This window comes from Hyperolius riggenbachi, chromosome 5, assembly GCF_040937935.1.
Source record: "Hyperolius riggenbachi isolate aHypRig1 chromosome 5, aHypRig1.pri, whole genome shotgun sequence".
NCBI classification, from domain to species: Eukaryota; Metazoa; Chordata; class Amphibia; order Anura; family Hyperoliidae; genus Hyperolius; species Hyperolius riggenbachi.
In genome coordinates, this window is record NC_090650.1 from 356,134,634 (window position 1) to 356,149,437 (window position 14,804).

The window sequence follows — 14,804 nt, forward strand, 5'->3', positions numbered from 1 at the left end:
TATCATTTCTTTTTATATTTTGAGATTCTGATAATGTAGCAATGTGTTGTTAAAATGACTTTGAGCTAACATTGTAATTTTTGTGCTGAAACTTCCTAGGCCAAAAGCGGATATCCCAATGCAGCCTACAGAGCGGTCCAAGTCTGCAAATATTAAGGAAGAAACCTTTTCCACGGGTCTTCTACTTGGTATGGGCTAACCTTATACTATGCTGAACATAGATCTTTACCTCCAATTAAGTTGATATCGTTTTAATTATGTGTTTTTATATATTGCATTTACACAAATGTGTATGCAAACTTTTATGGCACGCACATGCTGTACATTTTCCTCACGTTGGTCCCAGCAGATCTGTTTTTTTAACAGATTGAACCAATCAAACCAAATAAATATTAATTTAAATTAGAAATGATTGGTTTGGTGGTTATTGAATGCAAATATACTTTATTATATGTTATCTATCTCTTAGGTGGTTCTGATAAAGACGAGGCCCAGAAGAGGCGGAAGGAACGCTACAGGCAGGAATTAATGGAGCAAATGGCTGAACAACAGAGAAACAAAAGACGGTACTAATCTGTTTTTTACCTTCATTCCAAAACAGAAAAACAGCATTAAAAGACATTGAAAATGGACTGACAGAAGTTGTAGAAATGATGACATGGGAACGTCGGCACCATAGTGAAGCTGGGGAGGGACGGGGCTAGGCTAGTATAGTAAACTAGCGTCTTATCTGTTCTATACAACCTTTTCCAGGGAGAAAGAGCTGGAGCTGAAGGTTGCGGCTACTGGAGCGATAGATCCTGAGAAACAGGTGAGTAGAATTGTCTCTGATGCTTAGCTAATGTGTAAAACGCCTTGTAATGGCTCTGCACTGCTCTGCCATTGCTTTGCATGTGTGGATTCACTTGAAGTACTGCATTATTAGCTGTGTTCATCATTATGCATAAGGTTGTTAGTTGTCTTGCTGCAGTGTCTTGGTATTAGCTGTATTTATGTATTAGGATGATTTATCTTAACTGCTTGGATCAGGAAGTGTTTCTTAGGCCTGGTTCACATCTGCGTTTTTTTGGGGACCTGAAGCGGAACGTATACTGTACAAACGGATGTGGATATGAAAGGATCCAATGTTAACCTATTCGTTAACCGTTCAAATGCGTCCGTTGGTACGGATCCGTTATATACATAATTTTCCCTAATTTTCTGGACCGTTCTGCCCAGCAGAATGGAACGGGAAAAAAAATGCTGCTGTTGCATTGGGGGCAATGGGGAACAGAACGTTTCTTCACACCAGTGAAGAAACAGACCATTCCACGGGGGGTATGGGGACGCGAACCTGAGAGGCGGGAGGGTGAGGGAGGGTGAACAGGGCCGAAATACATACCTAAAGGCTGGCGGTAGAGGCTTCCATCTTCTTTTATCTCATGTGACTACATGACGCGTCATGTGACTAGTCACATGATGGCTGTGTAGTCACAGCGCAAGAAGAGGAAGCCTCTACCGCTGACCTTAGGAATGTATTTAAAGGCAAACGGAGTGAAAACCGATCGATCGGTGATCAGATCTGTTTTCATGATCAGTTTGCCAGTGTGCACAGAGCCATCAAGATCCAGTGAAGCGGAGACCGGATCCGCTTACCGGATCAGTTTGGCTCATTTCTTCTAATGTGAACCGGGCCTAAAACCCCATACACATGCTAGATGAAAGCTGGCCGAAGCGACTGACCTCCTCTGCCGAGAATCCAGCATTTGTACAGCGGCCCCTGATGCCTTAGCCAGTGACCTGCCTGGCAGATCGATTTGGGTGATCGTGGGTGAGAGCATTGTTCTCCGACTCACACTGCTCTCGTATGAAGTCCCTCTCACTCCCCTCCTCTCCCCCCACCATAAAGTAACAGAGTATGTCGCTAGCCTGCGTTTATACAATGTCGCCCAAGGGATCAGGTTCCGATTCCCCCAAGCAACTTGCCTCCTCCTTGGTACTCACAAGGGTATCAAGCCTTGTACTTGCCATGTACATTGCTTTATACACTTGCGGGTACCAGGGGGGCCCTTCAGTTTCAGTTCTTAGGGAGTAGTTAGTTGCCTTTTTAAAATATATCTGATGTTATGAGAGGGCATCTCTGGGGAGAAGGTAAAACATTTTTTTCCCTAGGAAGTTTACAAATGAAAAATGTACCGTATATACTAGAGTATAAGCCGACCGCCCCCCCCCCCCCCCCCCCCAACTTTTACCTAAAAACATGGGAAAAAATGCTTGACCCGAGAATAAGCTGAGGGTGAGAAATGCAGTGGCCCTATGGTGCAGAACAAAGCATTGTGTGATTGCAATCACATACATACAGTCCTAGTTACAAACTTTAGTTGCCCAGTACTTGTTTCTGTATTTTTCTGATTAGTGTCTGCATTGTTTCTGAGTGCTACTGGTAAACTTTGGTAGTCCTGTAAACCCCTGCCTACCAGATCAGAAGTTATAGCATACCACTTTGTGCCCCCCCCCCAAGTGTCCCAGTATCCCCCAGCATATCGGTATTTACAGTACTTGTGCTTCTGTTGCTCCTGGTTACTGGCCTGCACTGTAGTGATTTCATATAGTAAACTCCAGCCTGCCAGACCAGACTTTCTAGCATACCTTTTACTGGTCCCCCCTTTGAGTGTCCTATCCCACCGCATATGTACAGTACAGTACTTGTCGTCCCATCTCTCCTGGTTACCGGCCCATGCTGTGGTGATCACATAATCACGTACAGCATGGTGATCACGTCTAGCATACCTCTGTGTGGTCCCCCGAGTGTCCTATCCCCCGCATATGTAAAGTATGGTACTTGTGGGTTCCATCTCTCCAGGTTACCGGCCCGCACTGTGAAATTCCCTCTGAAGCTTGTTAGCTGCAGGCTCGTTGCTATGACCTCACAGTGGCGCACATGATAAGAGGCGCCACTAGAGGGTGTCCTAGCGACGAACATGCGGTTAGCAAACTGCTTAGAAAATTTTGCAGCGCGGGCCGGTAACCGGGATGGAAGGAACCACAAGTACCGTACTTTACATATGCGGGGATAGGACACTCGGGGGACCACACAGAGGTATGCTAGGACGTCTGCTCCGGTGGGCGGGAGTACGCGGTGTATGCGATCATCACTGCATGGGCCGGTAACCGGGAGAAATGGAACTACAAGTACCATACTGTACATATGCCAATTGATCGGACACTCGGGGGGACCACACAGAGATAAGCTAGGGCAGCTGGGGGGGGGGGGGGGGGGGACCACAAAAAGCTATGCTAGATATCTGCTTTGGCAGGCAGGAGTTTACAGTCCACCAGTTTTTCAGTAGCACTTGAGAGACAGCGCAGACACTGATCACAGAAGCACCACCGCTTTGCATATGCAGCTGCGGTCTTTAATGTTGCGGTGGATGGTACAGGAAGGGGCGAAATCTGCTTATGGCTCGAGTATAAGCCGAGACCCCCACTTTTGGGGCACTTTTTTGGTCTCAAACGTTCGGCTTATACTCGAGTATATACGGTATGTATTAGGTTTGGTAGACTGGGTGAGAAGACTGCTTTGTATCTAGGGAAGTCTATAATCGTAATGCCTCAGCGTTTCACCAGAAAATAATCGTAATGCGCAGCGTTTCATCAGAAAATAATTGTAATGCGCAGCTTTTCATCAGATTATAATAGTAATGTGTTAGCGTTTCACCAGAAAATATTTGTAATGCAACAGCATTTTACCAGAAAATAATCGTAATATGGCATCGTTTCACTAGGAAAGAAAATATATGAATATATATTATTTTCTGGTGAAACGCTAATGCTGATCTCTAGCTATAATTGCCCTGGTGCTAGTGAGGCTGAGGCACCTTTAAAGAAAAACATTGTCACCTGCAGAAGACTCCTCTCCTCCAGGCCTCCGGCGCGCAGCTCCCCTGATCATGTTCCATGCTGTACAACTCCCACGCTGCCAGGGAGAGCAGGGCTATGGGACAATGCCCCCCCCCCGCACAGGGCTCCAGGTGACCATTGGTCGGCCTGGTGTACCAGGCGCCTCTGTCTATAGGCCAAGGTATCCCAGTGTTTGACTCCTCCCCAGCATTTGCCTTTACCTGAGTTTACATAGACATTACTGAAAGTCCCACGTTATGATGGGAGTACTAACTGAATTGCCTACATTGATGTATAAGTCACCTAACTAAGGCTATACATAGACTAGGTTCCAGATTGATACAATATGACACTTTGAGTTCTAGTGTATTGTGTTTTACATTAAAATGGTTATTTTGCTAATTGTCCTCAAATGCTTTTTCTAGCCAAATGAAGAAGAGGTAAAGCAACCTGTTTTTGTTCTCTGAAATGCTAAATGCTTTATTTCTTTGTGGCTATATTTTAAAATTTCACATTTTCTTACATTAACGGTTTCCTTGCATGCATGTAGTCGTTTGAGCAAGATAGATTTACGCATGTTTTAACACCTGCATGGATTTATAATTCTTCAAAACAAATGCACAAACAGTGGTCTCGAGGCAGGGTAGGTCTGCCTGCTAGAAACACACATCTCTAGTGAACCATATGATAGATGTAAATTGGATCTCTGCATTGAGGTTTGAACACAGGTCTCCTGTGTCAGAGGCAGAGCCCTTAACCACTGCGTGGCTGAATAGTGTACTGGTTAAGGGCTCTGCCTCTGACACAGGAGACCTGGGTAAATTAGATCTCTGATCATTATTATTTGGTGGAAAGGACAGAGTGGGTCAGAAAATGATTTATGCTCTAGAAGGCTTGAGTAGAGCGTCTGGATGTAGCAGTAAGGAGTTCATTAGCAATGTTTGGTATGATTGGCCTTATGGTCTTCCCGTCAGGTCGATGGGTTGAATCAATAATTTCCAATATGTCCGATCTACTCCTGATTTTCAGATCACTACTGCACAAAATCAATCAGTCTTGTTATCAATCAAGAGCAAATCGGACATATTAGAAATGATCTTTTTGACCCATCAATCTGTCTGGAAATTGCATTGTGTGCAGCTAGCATATGTTGAGTGGTTGGGGTGAAGATAACCAGTGGTGGGGAATTAGGGAGGGTATATGTAATTCCAGGAGTGTAGAAGGTTGTAGGATCCAGACAAGGGCCTCGATTCACTAACCGGCCCTAAGCCGGTTAGGAGGCCTTAACAGTTTGTGGGCGCAAACCACAGCGTTAGGTGGTTTGTGCCCATAGGACCACCCACATCGCGTGCAGCGTGGCTGGCCGGTATTGGTGCGCGGTGCAATGATAACATCGCACCCGCTGCCCTGTAAACGAAAACGGCACATCGGGTGCCCCCGAAGCGGCACATTCATGCCCCGCTTGGGGGGCACCCGATGTGCCGTTTTTGTCGCACCTGGTGCAACGTTTACAGGGCAGCGGGTGCGATACCGTTTTCGTCGCACCGGGTGCAACATTTACAGGGCAGCGGGTGCGACGTTATCGCGCCCGCTGCCCTGTAAACATCGCACCTGGTGCAACGAAAACGGTGCATTGGGTGCCCCCAAGCGGGGCATGAATGTGCCGCTTCGGGGCACCCGATGCGCCGTTTTTGTCACACCGGGTACGACGTTTACAGGGCAGCGGGTGCGACGTCATCGTCGCACCGCGCACTTATACTGGCCAGCCGCGCTGCGCGCGATGTGGGCGGTCCTGTGCGCGATGTAGCTTTGCGCTGCTGTTAATACGTGCAAAGATACATTTCGGGCATTAAGTGGCTTTTCACTCTGGCGCTAACACTTAGCGCCGGATAGTGAATCAAGCCCAAAGAATTCTAAGTTCTCATGTCACTACTGCCTATTTGAGTGAGGGTATGAAAATAACTAGAAATGGGGTGCTAAGAGAAGTCAGTGCAGGGATGAAACAACAAATGCTAGGGAGGGGCTGGAATATATAATACAGGTATTGATTGGAATTTAAGGTAGGTATTTTGCTGGTGCCAAAACAGTTGGTTTAGATTGTAGGTCTATGTAGGAGAAGAAAGTGTGAGTCCATGCCTATATTACAGATTCCTATTTCTATGTTAAATTACAGTAAAAAAACAAAAAAACAAACACTGAAATAGGAATATCCAAGCTACCGTTGATGGATCCTGGACATTTTCCAACTATTCTTCAGCTTTAGAAAATCAAAACCATACTATTTCCTATGTAAAATCTCTGGGGGGATAAGTCACCCTCACGGTGAGCTTCAGTATACTGTTAAAGGAAACCTAAACCGATGTAACCTGGGGCTTCTACCAGCCCCCTGCAGCCATCCTGTGCCTTTGCAGTCACTCACGGCTTCTCCACTCCCCCGCCGCCAGCTAGTTTCGTTTTTGCCGACTACGAGTAGGTGGGCCGCCACGCGGGAATGCGTGCAAAGATACGCGTGGCGGCCCGCCGACTCGTAGTCGGCAAAAACTAAACTAGCTGGCGGCGGGGGACTGGAGAAGCCGTGAGGGACTGCAAGGGCACAGGATGGCTGCAGGGGGCTGGTAGAAGCCTCAGGTAAGTTAAACTTTTTTTGTTTACATCGGTTTAGGTTTCCTTTAGGGTGTCCATGCACTTATTGATTTTTTTTTTTTTCCCCATTGATATTATCTGGCCAATTTGATATCTGATCAAATCTACTAGAAATCGATGCAGTGCATCCCAGATTTGATCTGAATGGGATTTTTCTGATGGTCGGAGCTGGGGGCCATCTATAAGTGTGCATTAGATTTAGATGCAGCAGTACTGACAGAGTTTATGTTAACAAAATTAAAATCTAGAGCTGAAGAAGGTATTTATCTGGGCTACCTTTCTGTAACATTTCATTAGACCTAATGCCGGTTTCACACCTAATATTAGCAATGCGGTGCAAGCACCGCAGAAATCGACCTTCATATGACACTACGGTGCGGTGATTCGCCCACCCACTGGTTAGTGACGTACTGGGATTCCCATTGGTCAGTGCATGCGTGCTGTGGTCCCATCGTGCACACAGCCTGCGTCGCCCATTGTCTTGCATTACTGCATAATCCGTGCGGTAGGCACGGATCATGTGGTAACTCGCTGCAGGCTTTGCGTTGGCATTGGGGCGATTGGTAATCTTCCGACCCACCGCCACTCCATAGATTTGCATAGCCATTGTGTCGGGGAAGAGTAGCGCGGTGTGTTGCAGTGTGCAAGGGGTCTAAAGCTCAGGATGCACCCATTATTGAAAATGTACGATAATGGGGTGAATGTGGATGGAGGCAAATATTTTTTTCCCATCATTGTGCATACACAATACACATTGTGATTTTACTTACTGGAAATGCTTTTACAGTATCTTTTTATAATTATACAGCAATATTAGTGTGAATTTATATTGAAAATTAGGTGTTTTCTCTTTCTTGATAGCCGGACAGGTTGAGGCAGTTCGGGGCAATAAATCGTCAGCAGGACATGCCTTACAGAAATGTTCCTTATCGACCCGGAGTTCTGATTGACTCGGAGAAGACAGGCAGAAGGGCCGAGACTAAACCAGTCATTGAAGAGAAGGTTCCACCTGAAAGACCAAGAGTTGCCTTCCAGGCGCCGGTTCCTGACCCGACCATCACTGGCAATGCATATCCTGGAGTCATCAATCCAGGACACGAGGAGTTCCATCGAGGGATATCCAATGTTCTCGGGGAAATAGTTGCACCCAGGTAACTATGAGATCAATTAAAAAATAATCTATGGATGAATAGAAAGGTTAAAGATAAAATGAAGAGAAAAAAGAATGCCTATAAGGTCTTAAAACAGGAGGGGACCGAGGCTGCACTAAGCAATTATAAGGAGTGCAATAAAAATTGCAAAAAAGAAATTAGGCAGGCAAAGATTGAAGCTGAAAAACAAATCGCTAGGGATATCAAATCTAACCCAAAAAAAGTTTTACAAGTACATTAACTCTAAAAAAAGAAAGGTTGACTGTATAGGACTCCTAAAGGATTAGGGTGGGAACTCAATGGTGGATGACCAAGGTAAGGCAGAGTTATTAAATGCTTTCTTTGCTTCTGTCTTCACAAAAGAAACAGCACTGTTGAAAATTACAGAGGCAGAAGAGTCTCAATCTTCTAACTGTAATATTAAATACTTAACGCAGGAAGAAGTGAAGGCAAGACTAAATAAATTAAAAATAGACAAGGCACCTGGCCCGGATGGCATGCATCCTCGGGTCCTAGGGGAATTAAGTTCAGTTATAGATAAACCCCTTTATCTTATCTTTTGTGACTCTCTTGCAACTGGCAGAGTCCCAGTGGATTGGCGTACAGCCCACGTTTTCCCATTATTTAAGAAGGGCAAAAAATCAGATCCAGGAAATTATAGACCTGTAAGCTTAACATCAGTTGTATGCATACTATTTGAGGGTTTACTAAGAGATGCTATACATGACTTCATAGTAGAAAATAATCTTATTTCTCAGCATCAACATGGGTTTACTAAAGACAGGTCCTGTTTGACTAACATGCTCAGCTTTTATGAGGTAGTGAATGCTAATATGGATATAGGGAATGCTGTAGATGTGATATACTTGGACTTTGCAAAGGCCTTCGACACTGTTCCCCACAAAAGTCTGGTGCAAAAGTTGAGGATGCAAGGACTGGGTAAGAGTCTGTGTGCATGGATAGGGAACTGGCTAATAGACAGAAAACAAAGAGTTGTGGTCAATGGATCGTACTCAAAATGGGAGACTGTTAGCAGTGGGGTCGCACAGGGGTCTTTTCTGGGTCCAGTGCTCTTCAATTTATTTATTAACCACCTCGGCGTTCTGATTCCCAAGGATTTCTGTGCAAAAAGCGGTACATTTAATTTTCAGCACCTTTTTTCCTGTAACTTACCAAAATGAGCCAAGCAAGAGTTTAGTATACATTCTGAGTATAAGTGTCAAACACTAATTCTTGTCAAAAATAAAATAAAATTTATTAATAACTAACTGAAATACCTTGCATTTTTCCTCAATGCAGAAATATAAAGAAAATGCAGAAATAAATAAATCAATGCAGAAATAAATAAATGAAGGCAGAAACAAAATTATACAGGGTACAAGTGTACTTTAGAACACTTCTTTAGTGTGGTAGATCTTGAAGCATGGTAATGCGCAAAGTGGCACGTCACAATCTGGGCAGTAAGTGCGGGTCTCTTTCCGCATCTTTTTGCCATCCTTGTCCTTCTTATTGCAGCAAACAACGCACCTTCTTGTAGGGTTTGCTTTCTGTGGGGTCGGTGGCAAGTACTCCACAAAGTGTCTCCCTGAAAGCCGTGCCGGATTCACGACATATGATGCCCTGCGCCCCGGTCTAGATGTTGACTGTGGTGGGGGGTACTTCATGCAGATTGCTTCCGTCAGCTGCCAGACAAAGTCATGGTGGGGTACAGGCCTTACACAGCTTTTCTTGTATAGCACATAGCCATTCCACAAGCACTGCTCAAGTAAGTGGCGGAAATTTTTTTTATAATATTTCCGCTGCTGCTTGCGGACAGCCGGATAGAAGGTCATGGCTCCATCAGCCCTGTCCACACCCCCCATAGTGTTGTTGTAATCCAGTATGGCTTTGGGTTTATCCACCTCCTGTTTACTCCTGTTGGTGGTGCGGACAGTCTCGGCATTATGAATAGTGCTGAGGACACATACATCACGTTTGTCCTTCCACCTTAGAGCCATCATTTTGCCTTTCTGCCAGGCAACGACCTCCCCCTTTTTCAGCTTTCTGGCAGAAAAGGCCGGCGGCAGATTGCGACGATTAGCCCTCAAGGTACCATAGGCATCGGTTTTATGCTGGACCAGGTAATCAAAAAGTTCAGGGGAGCTGTAGAAATTGTCTGTCGTCAGGCAGTACCCCTGATCCAGCAATGGCTCAATTAGGGTTAGGACAGAGGAGGTGGCACACCCAAACTGGCTGAACTGAGGGGCAAATTTGGTGCCTTTGCCCGTGTAAATTACAGAGTTCCAGATGTACCCGGAGTTGGCCTCACAGAGCATAAACGACTTCACCCCAAAGCGTGCCCTTTTTGATGCAATAAATTGCACCCAGCTCAGTCTCCCCTTATATGCCATGAGGCTTTCGTCAACCGTGATGTCGCGATCTGGAACATACACAGCCTTGAAGTTCGCAACAATCATCTGGTATATGTCCCAAATTTTTTTCAGCTTGGGTGCGGGATGGGTGGCCTCATCAAACTCCTCGTTGTTTCCGAAGTGCAAATACTTCATGATGAGGGTATACCGTGGCTCGGACATAACAGATCCAAAGAAGGGCGTACTGAGGATCTTATTAGTGGTCCAGTACCACTTCTGCAGTGGCTTACCAACAACTCCCTGGAGGATGACGAGCCCCAGGAACACCCAGATGTCGTTGCTGGTCACAGGTTCCCACTTCCTGCTCCGCGAGAACCTGGGTAGAGAAGATTCCTGCTGATGTTGCGCTGCATAGCGATTCGTCTCCTCAACGATCTTGCGGATGACGTCATCAGTCAGGAAGAGCTCCAGAAAGGACAGCGGACTCTCGTCGCACGCGATCTTCTGCCCGGGTGCCCCTGTGAAGGGGAACCTGGGTGGCGGAGCTTGAGTGGGGCTCCCCAGCTCACACCAGGTGCGTGCGACCGTCACTGGCTCCTCGGCTTCCTCATCACTGGTCTCCGTCTCCGAAGACAGGTTACCGGGAACCTCGCTGTCTGTCGATTCCTCTAGGAGCTCGTCTTCGCTGTCGTTTGCCTCGAGGACATCCAGCAACTCCTCGTCACGCACACGCCTCCGGGAGGATGAGGCCATGACCCCAAGCAGGGTACGGGGTCACAGGCAGCGACAAAAAAAAAAAAAAAAAAAAAAAAAAAACAGCAAAAGCAAACGCACAGGGATCACAGCGTCTTGAAAAAGACGGAAAGCAATACGCAATCTGACAGTAATATGAACGAAGCTAAGGCTGGAAAAAAGCAGTAATCGCACAGAAATCGCACAGAAATCACAGATGATAGCTGACAACAGACTAACACTGGACGCTGGGGACTCTGAAAGAGGGAGAGGCAGTAACGGTTCAGGGCTTTTATTGAGAGCTGACAGGTGTTTGTGTTTGTGCAAACAACTTTTTGAATTACACTAGCATGATTGGATTACATAGAGTTTGTTTCCCTATGTAATCTAATGATGCTGTCGCCGCGACGGACACTAGGGGGCGCAGGAGCCGGCGTCAGAGGAAGTGGCTGGGCTACGCCATCTTCACTGACTGCCGGAGAATTACGGAGAGAAGAGGGGAGCGGGGACCGGAGGATCGGGGGAGCCTGGGACCGGCGTTCAGAGCCCAGCAGGAGGGAGAGGGAGCCCCGCAGCAGCCGCAGCAGCACAGGGAAGGCGGACGAAATCACGCGCGTGAGTGGGGAAAGCGCTGGACGAGCTGAGCTCGTCTGAAACACTAACAGCAACTTTTTCTTGGACGAGCTCAGCTCGTCCAGAACGCTAGGGTGGTTAATGACCTAGTAGATGCAGTAGTGAGCAATGTTGCTATTTTTGCAGATGATACAAAATTGTGCAGAATCATCAACTCTCAGGAAGATAGTGTTATATTGCAACAGGATCTGGATAGGATGGCTAAATGGGCACATACATGGCAGATGAAATTCAATGTTGACAAATGTAAAGTCATGCATTTTGGACGTACTAATGGTCTAGCACCATACAAAATAAATGGGATACAGTTGGGGACATCAAACTTGGAGAAGGACTTAGGAGTACTCATCGACAACAAGTTAAATAATTACACTCAATGCCAAGCAGCTGCAGCTAAAGCTAACAAAATTTTGGGATGCATTAAAAGGGATATAAAAACTCGAGATGCTAGCATAATATTGCCCCTGTTTAACTCTCTAGTAAGGCCACATCTGGAATATGGAATCCAGTTCTGGGCACCACATTACAAAAAAGATATTGCAGTTTTAGAGCAGGTGCAGAGACGAGCAACAAAATTTATATGTGGGATGGAAGGTCTCACTTATCAAGAAAGGTTAGATAAACTGGGTTTATTTAGTCTAGAGAAAAGACGCCTTAGAGGGGATCTAATTAACATGTATAAATACATCAGAGGGCAATATAATAGCTTGGCGGATGAGCTTTTTGTCCCTAGGCCTTCTCAAAGGACTAGAGGACATGATCTGCGCATGGAGGAAAAACGTTTTAGCCATTTATTTAGGAAAGGGTTCTTTACAGTAAGAGTGATTAAGATGTGGAATGCATTGCCACAGGAAGTCATTATGGCAAACTCTATACCAGCATTTAAAGGGGGCTTAGATGCTTTCCTTGCATCGAAAGACATTGATGGCTACAATTACTAGGTAATGCCTAATGATGTTGATCCAGGGATTTTATCTGATTGCCATCTGGAGTCGGGAAGGAATTTTTCCCTTTAGGGGCTAATTGGACCATGCCTTGTAAGGGTTTTTTCGCCTTCCTCTGGATCAACAGGGATATGTGAGGGAGCAGGCTGGTGTTGTACTTTATACTGGTTGAACTCGATGGACGTATGTCTTTTTTCAACCAAAATAACTATGTAACTATGTAAGAATGCATGATCTTCTTCTTACTATTTATTTAATTAGTTGTTGTTGTTATTATTATTATCTTCTGTCCTTATACAGTGTGTGTGTGTGTGTGTGTGTGTGTGTGTGTGTGTGTGTGTGTGTATCAGTATGTAGAGTTTTAGTTTGATTATTGCTAATAAATAGTGAATTATAAGCTTAGTCTGACTTGGTTTGAAAGTATTATTCCATGATTCATGTAGATAGAACATACCGTATATACTCGCATACAAGCCGAATTTTTGACCCCCAAAAAGGGGGTCAAAAGTTGGGGGGTCGGCTTGTATGCGAGTCTGGTGCTGGTGGTCCGAGCCCCCCGCACTGTCACCCCGCCCGCCCCCCGCGGCCGCCGCTACCGCTGCAATTACCTGCCCGGCGCCGCTTTTTCTATTCCCCTCCTGTCCGGCTCCGTAAATCACTGCAGCGCTCTTCACGGCGGCTGCAGTAGAGAGAGAGAGCGGTTCCCATAGCAACCGCCGCTACAGGAAGCCGCGCTCTTCGCTGCTTCCTGTCTGATCACAGCAGCCACCGTGAAGAGTGCTGCTGTCCTACGGAGCCAGAGAGGAGGGGAATAGAAGAAGCGGCGCCTGCTAAGGTAAAAGCAGCGGCGGCCGCGGGGGAGAGGGGAGGCGGGGGTGGGCACTGGGGCACTACCTAGCGATACTGGGGCACTATACTAGCGATAGTGGGGCACTATACTAGCTATATTGGGGCACTATACTAGCTATAATGGGGCACTATACTAGCTATAATGGGGCACTATACTAGCTATATTGGGGCACTATACTAGCTATATTGGGGCACTATACTAGCTATAATAGGCACTATACTAGCTACACTGGCCACTATACTAGCGATAGTGGGGCACTATACTAGCGATAGTGGGGCACTATACTAGCGATACTGGGGCACTATACTAGCTATACTGGGGCACTATACTAGCTATATTGGGGCACTATACTAGCTATAATGGGCACTATACTAGCTATAATGGGGCACTATACTAGCTATATTGGGGCACTATACTAGCTATAATGGGCACTATACTAGCTACACTGGGCACTATACTAGCTATAATGGGCACTATACTAGCTATACTGGGGCACTATACTAGCTGCACTGGGCACTATACTAGCTATAATGGGCACTATACTAGCTATAATGGGGCACTATACTAGCTATATTGGGGCACTATACTAGCTATAATGGGCACTATACTAGCTATAATGGGCACTATACTAGCTATAATGGGCACTATACTAGCTACACTGGGCACTATACTAGCTGCACTGGGCACTATACTAGCTATAATGGGCACTATACTAGCTACACTGGGCACTATACTAGCTATAATGGACACTATACTAGCTATACTGAGGCACTATACTAGCTATACTGGGCACTATACTAGCTGTACTGGGGCACTATACTAGCTGTACTGGGGCACTATACTAGCTGTACTGGGCACTATACTAGCTGTACTGGGCACTATACTAGCTATACTGGGCACTATACTAGCTATACTGGGACACACTAGGGGAATAAGGTGGCCAGCATTTCCTACCTCCGGCTTATATGGGGGTCAATCATTTTTTACTGGTTTGTTAAGCAAAAGTGGGGGGGTCGGCTTATATGCGGGTCGGCTTATATGCGAGTATATACGGTAAGTAAAAGGAAGAGAGGTGGTAACTAAATTCACTCAAGTCATGCAGGCACAAACCATTTTTGTTTTTTTTTTGTTTGTTTGTTTGTTTGTTTTTTATCAATAAAAAAAAATCTCTGTGCCTCCTTATTATGCTCAAATGTATATTGGGACCTGAAAAAGATATTACCATATATACTCGAATACATGTCATGTATAAGTTAACTCCAATATTCAACACTCTTAAAGGGAATGTCCAAGCAAAATAAAAAAGAGTTTCACTTACCTGGGGCATCTACCAGCCCCATGCAGCCATCCTGTGCCCTCGTAGTCACTCACTGCTGCTCCAGTCCCCCGCTGGCAGCTTGCCGACCTCGGAGTTTGCTGGGACGCATTGCGTACATTTTTACGCATTCCCGCTAGTCCAGGAACATTAACACATACATTTTTACGCGTTACTGGTTCAATGCATACATTTTTACGCATTGAACCGGTAATGCGTAAAAATGTATGTGTTAATGTTCCGGGACTAGCGGGAATGCATAAAAATGTACGCAATGCTTTTTGTCCATTAGTGGTCCCAAAACGA

General features: G+C 45.7%; 1 protein-coding gene across 3 annotated transcripts in view; it reads left to right on the forward strand.

Annotated features, from left to right (window-relative positions):
- CSPP1 (centrosome and spindle pole associated protein 1) overlaps positions 1–14,804 on the forward strand; it is a 106,813-nt gene that overhangs the window by 52,377 nt on the left and 39,632 nt on the right. For all 3 annotated transcript variants that reach the window (XM_068237464.1, XM_068237465.1, XM_068237466.1), the window contains 4 exons: positions 100–188; positions 470–566; positions 754–811; positions 7,384–7,673. In XM_068237464.1, the coding sequence (XP_068093565.1) occupies positions 100–188; positions 470–566; positions 754–811; positions 7,384–7,673 (534 nt within the window). The remainder of the gene's footprint in view (positions 1–99; positions 189–469; positions 567–753; positions 812–7,383; positions 7,674–14,804) is intronic.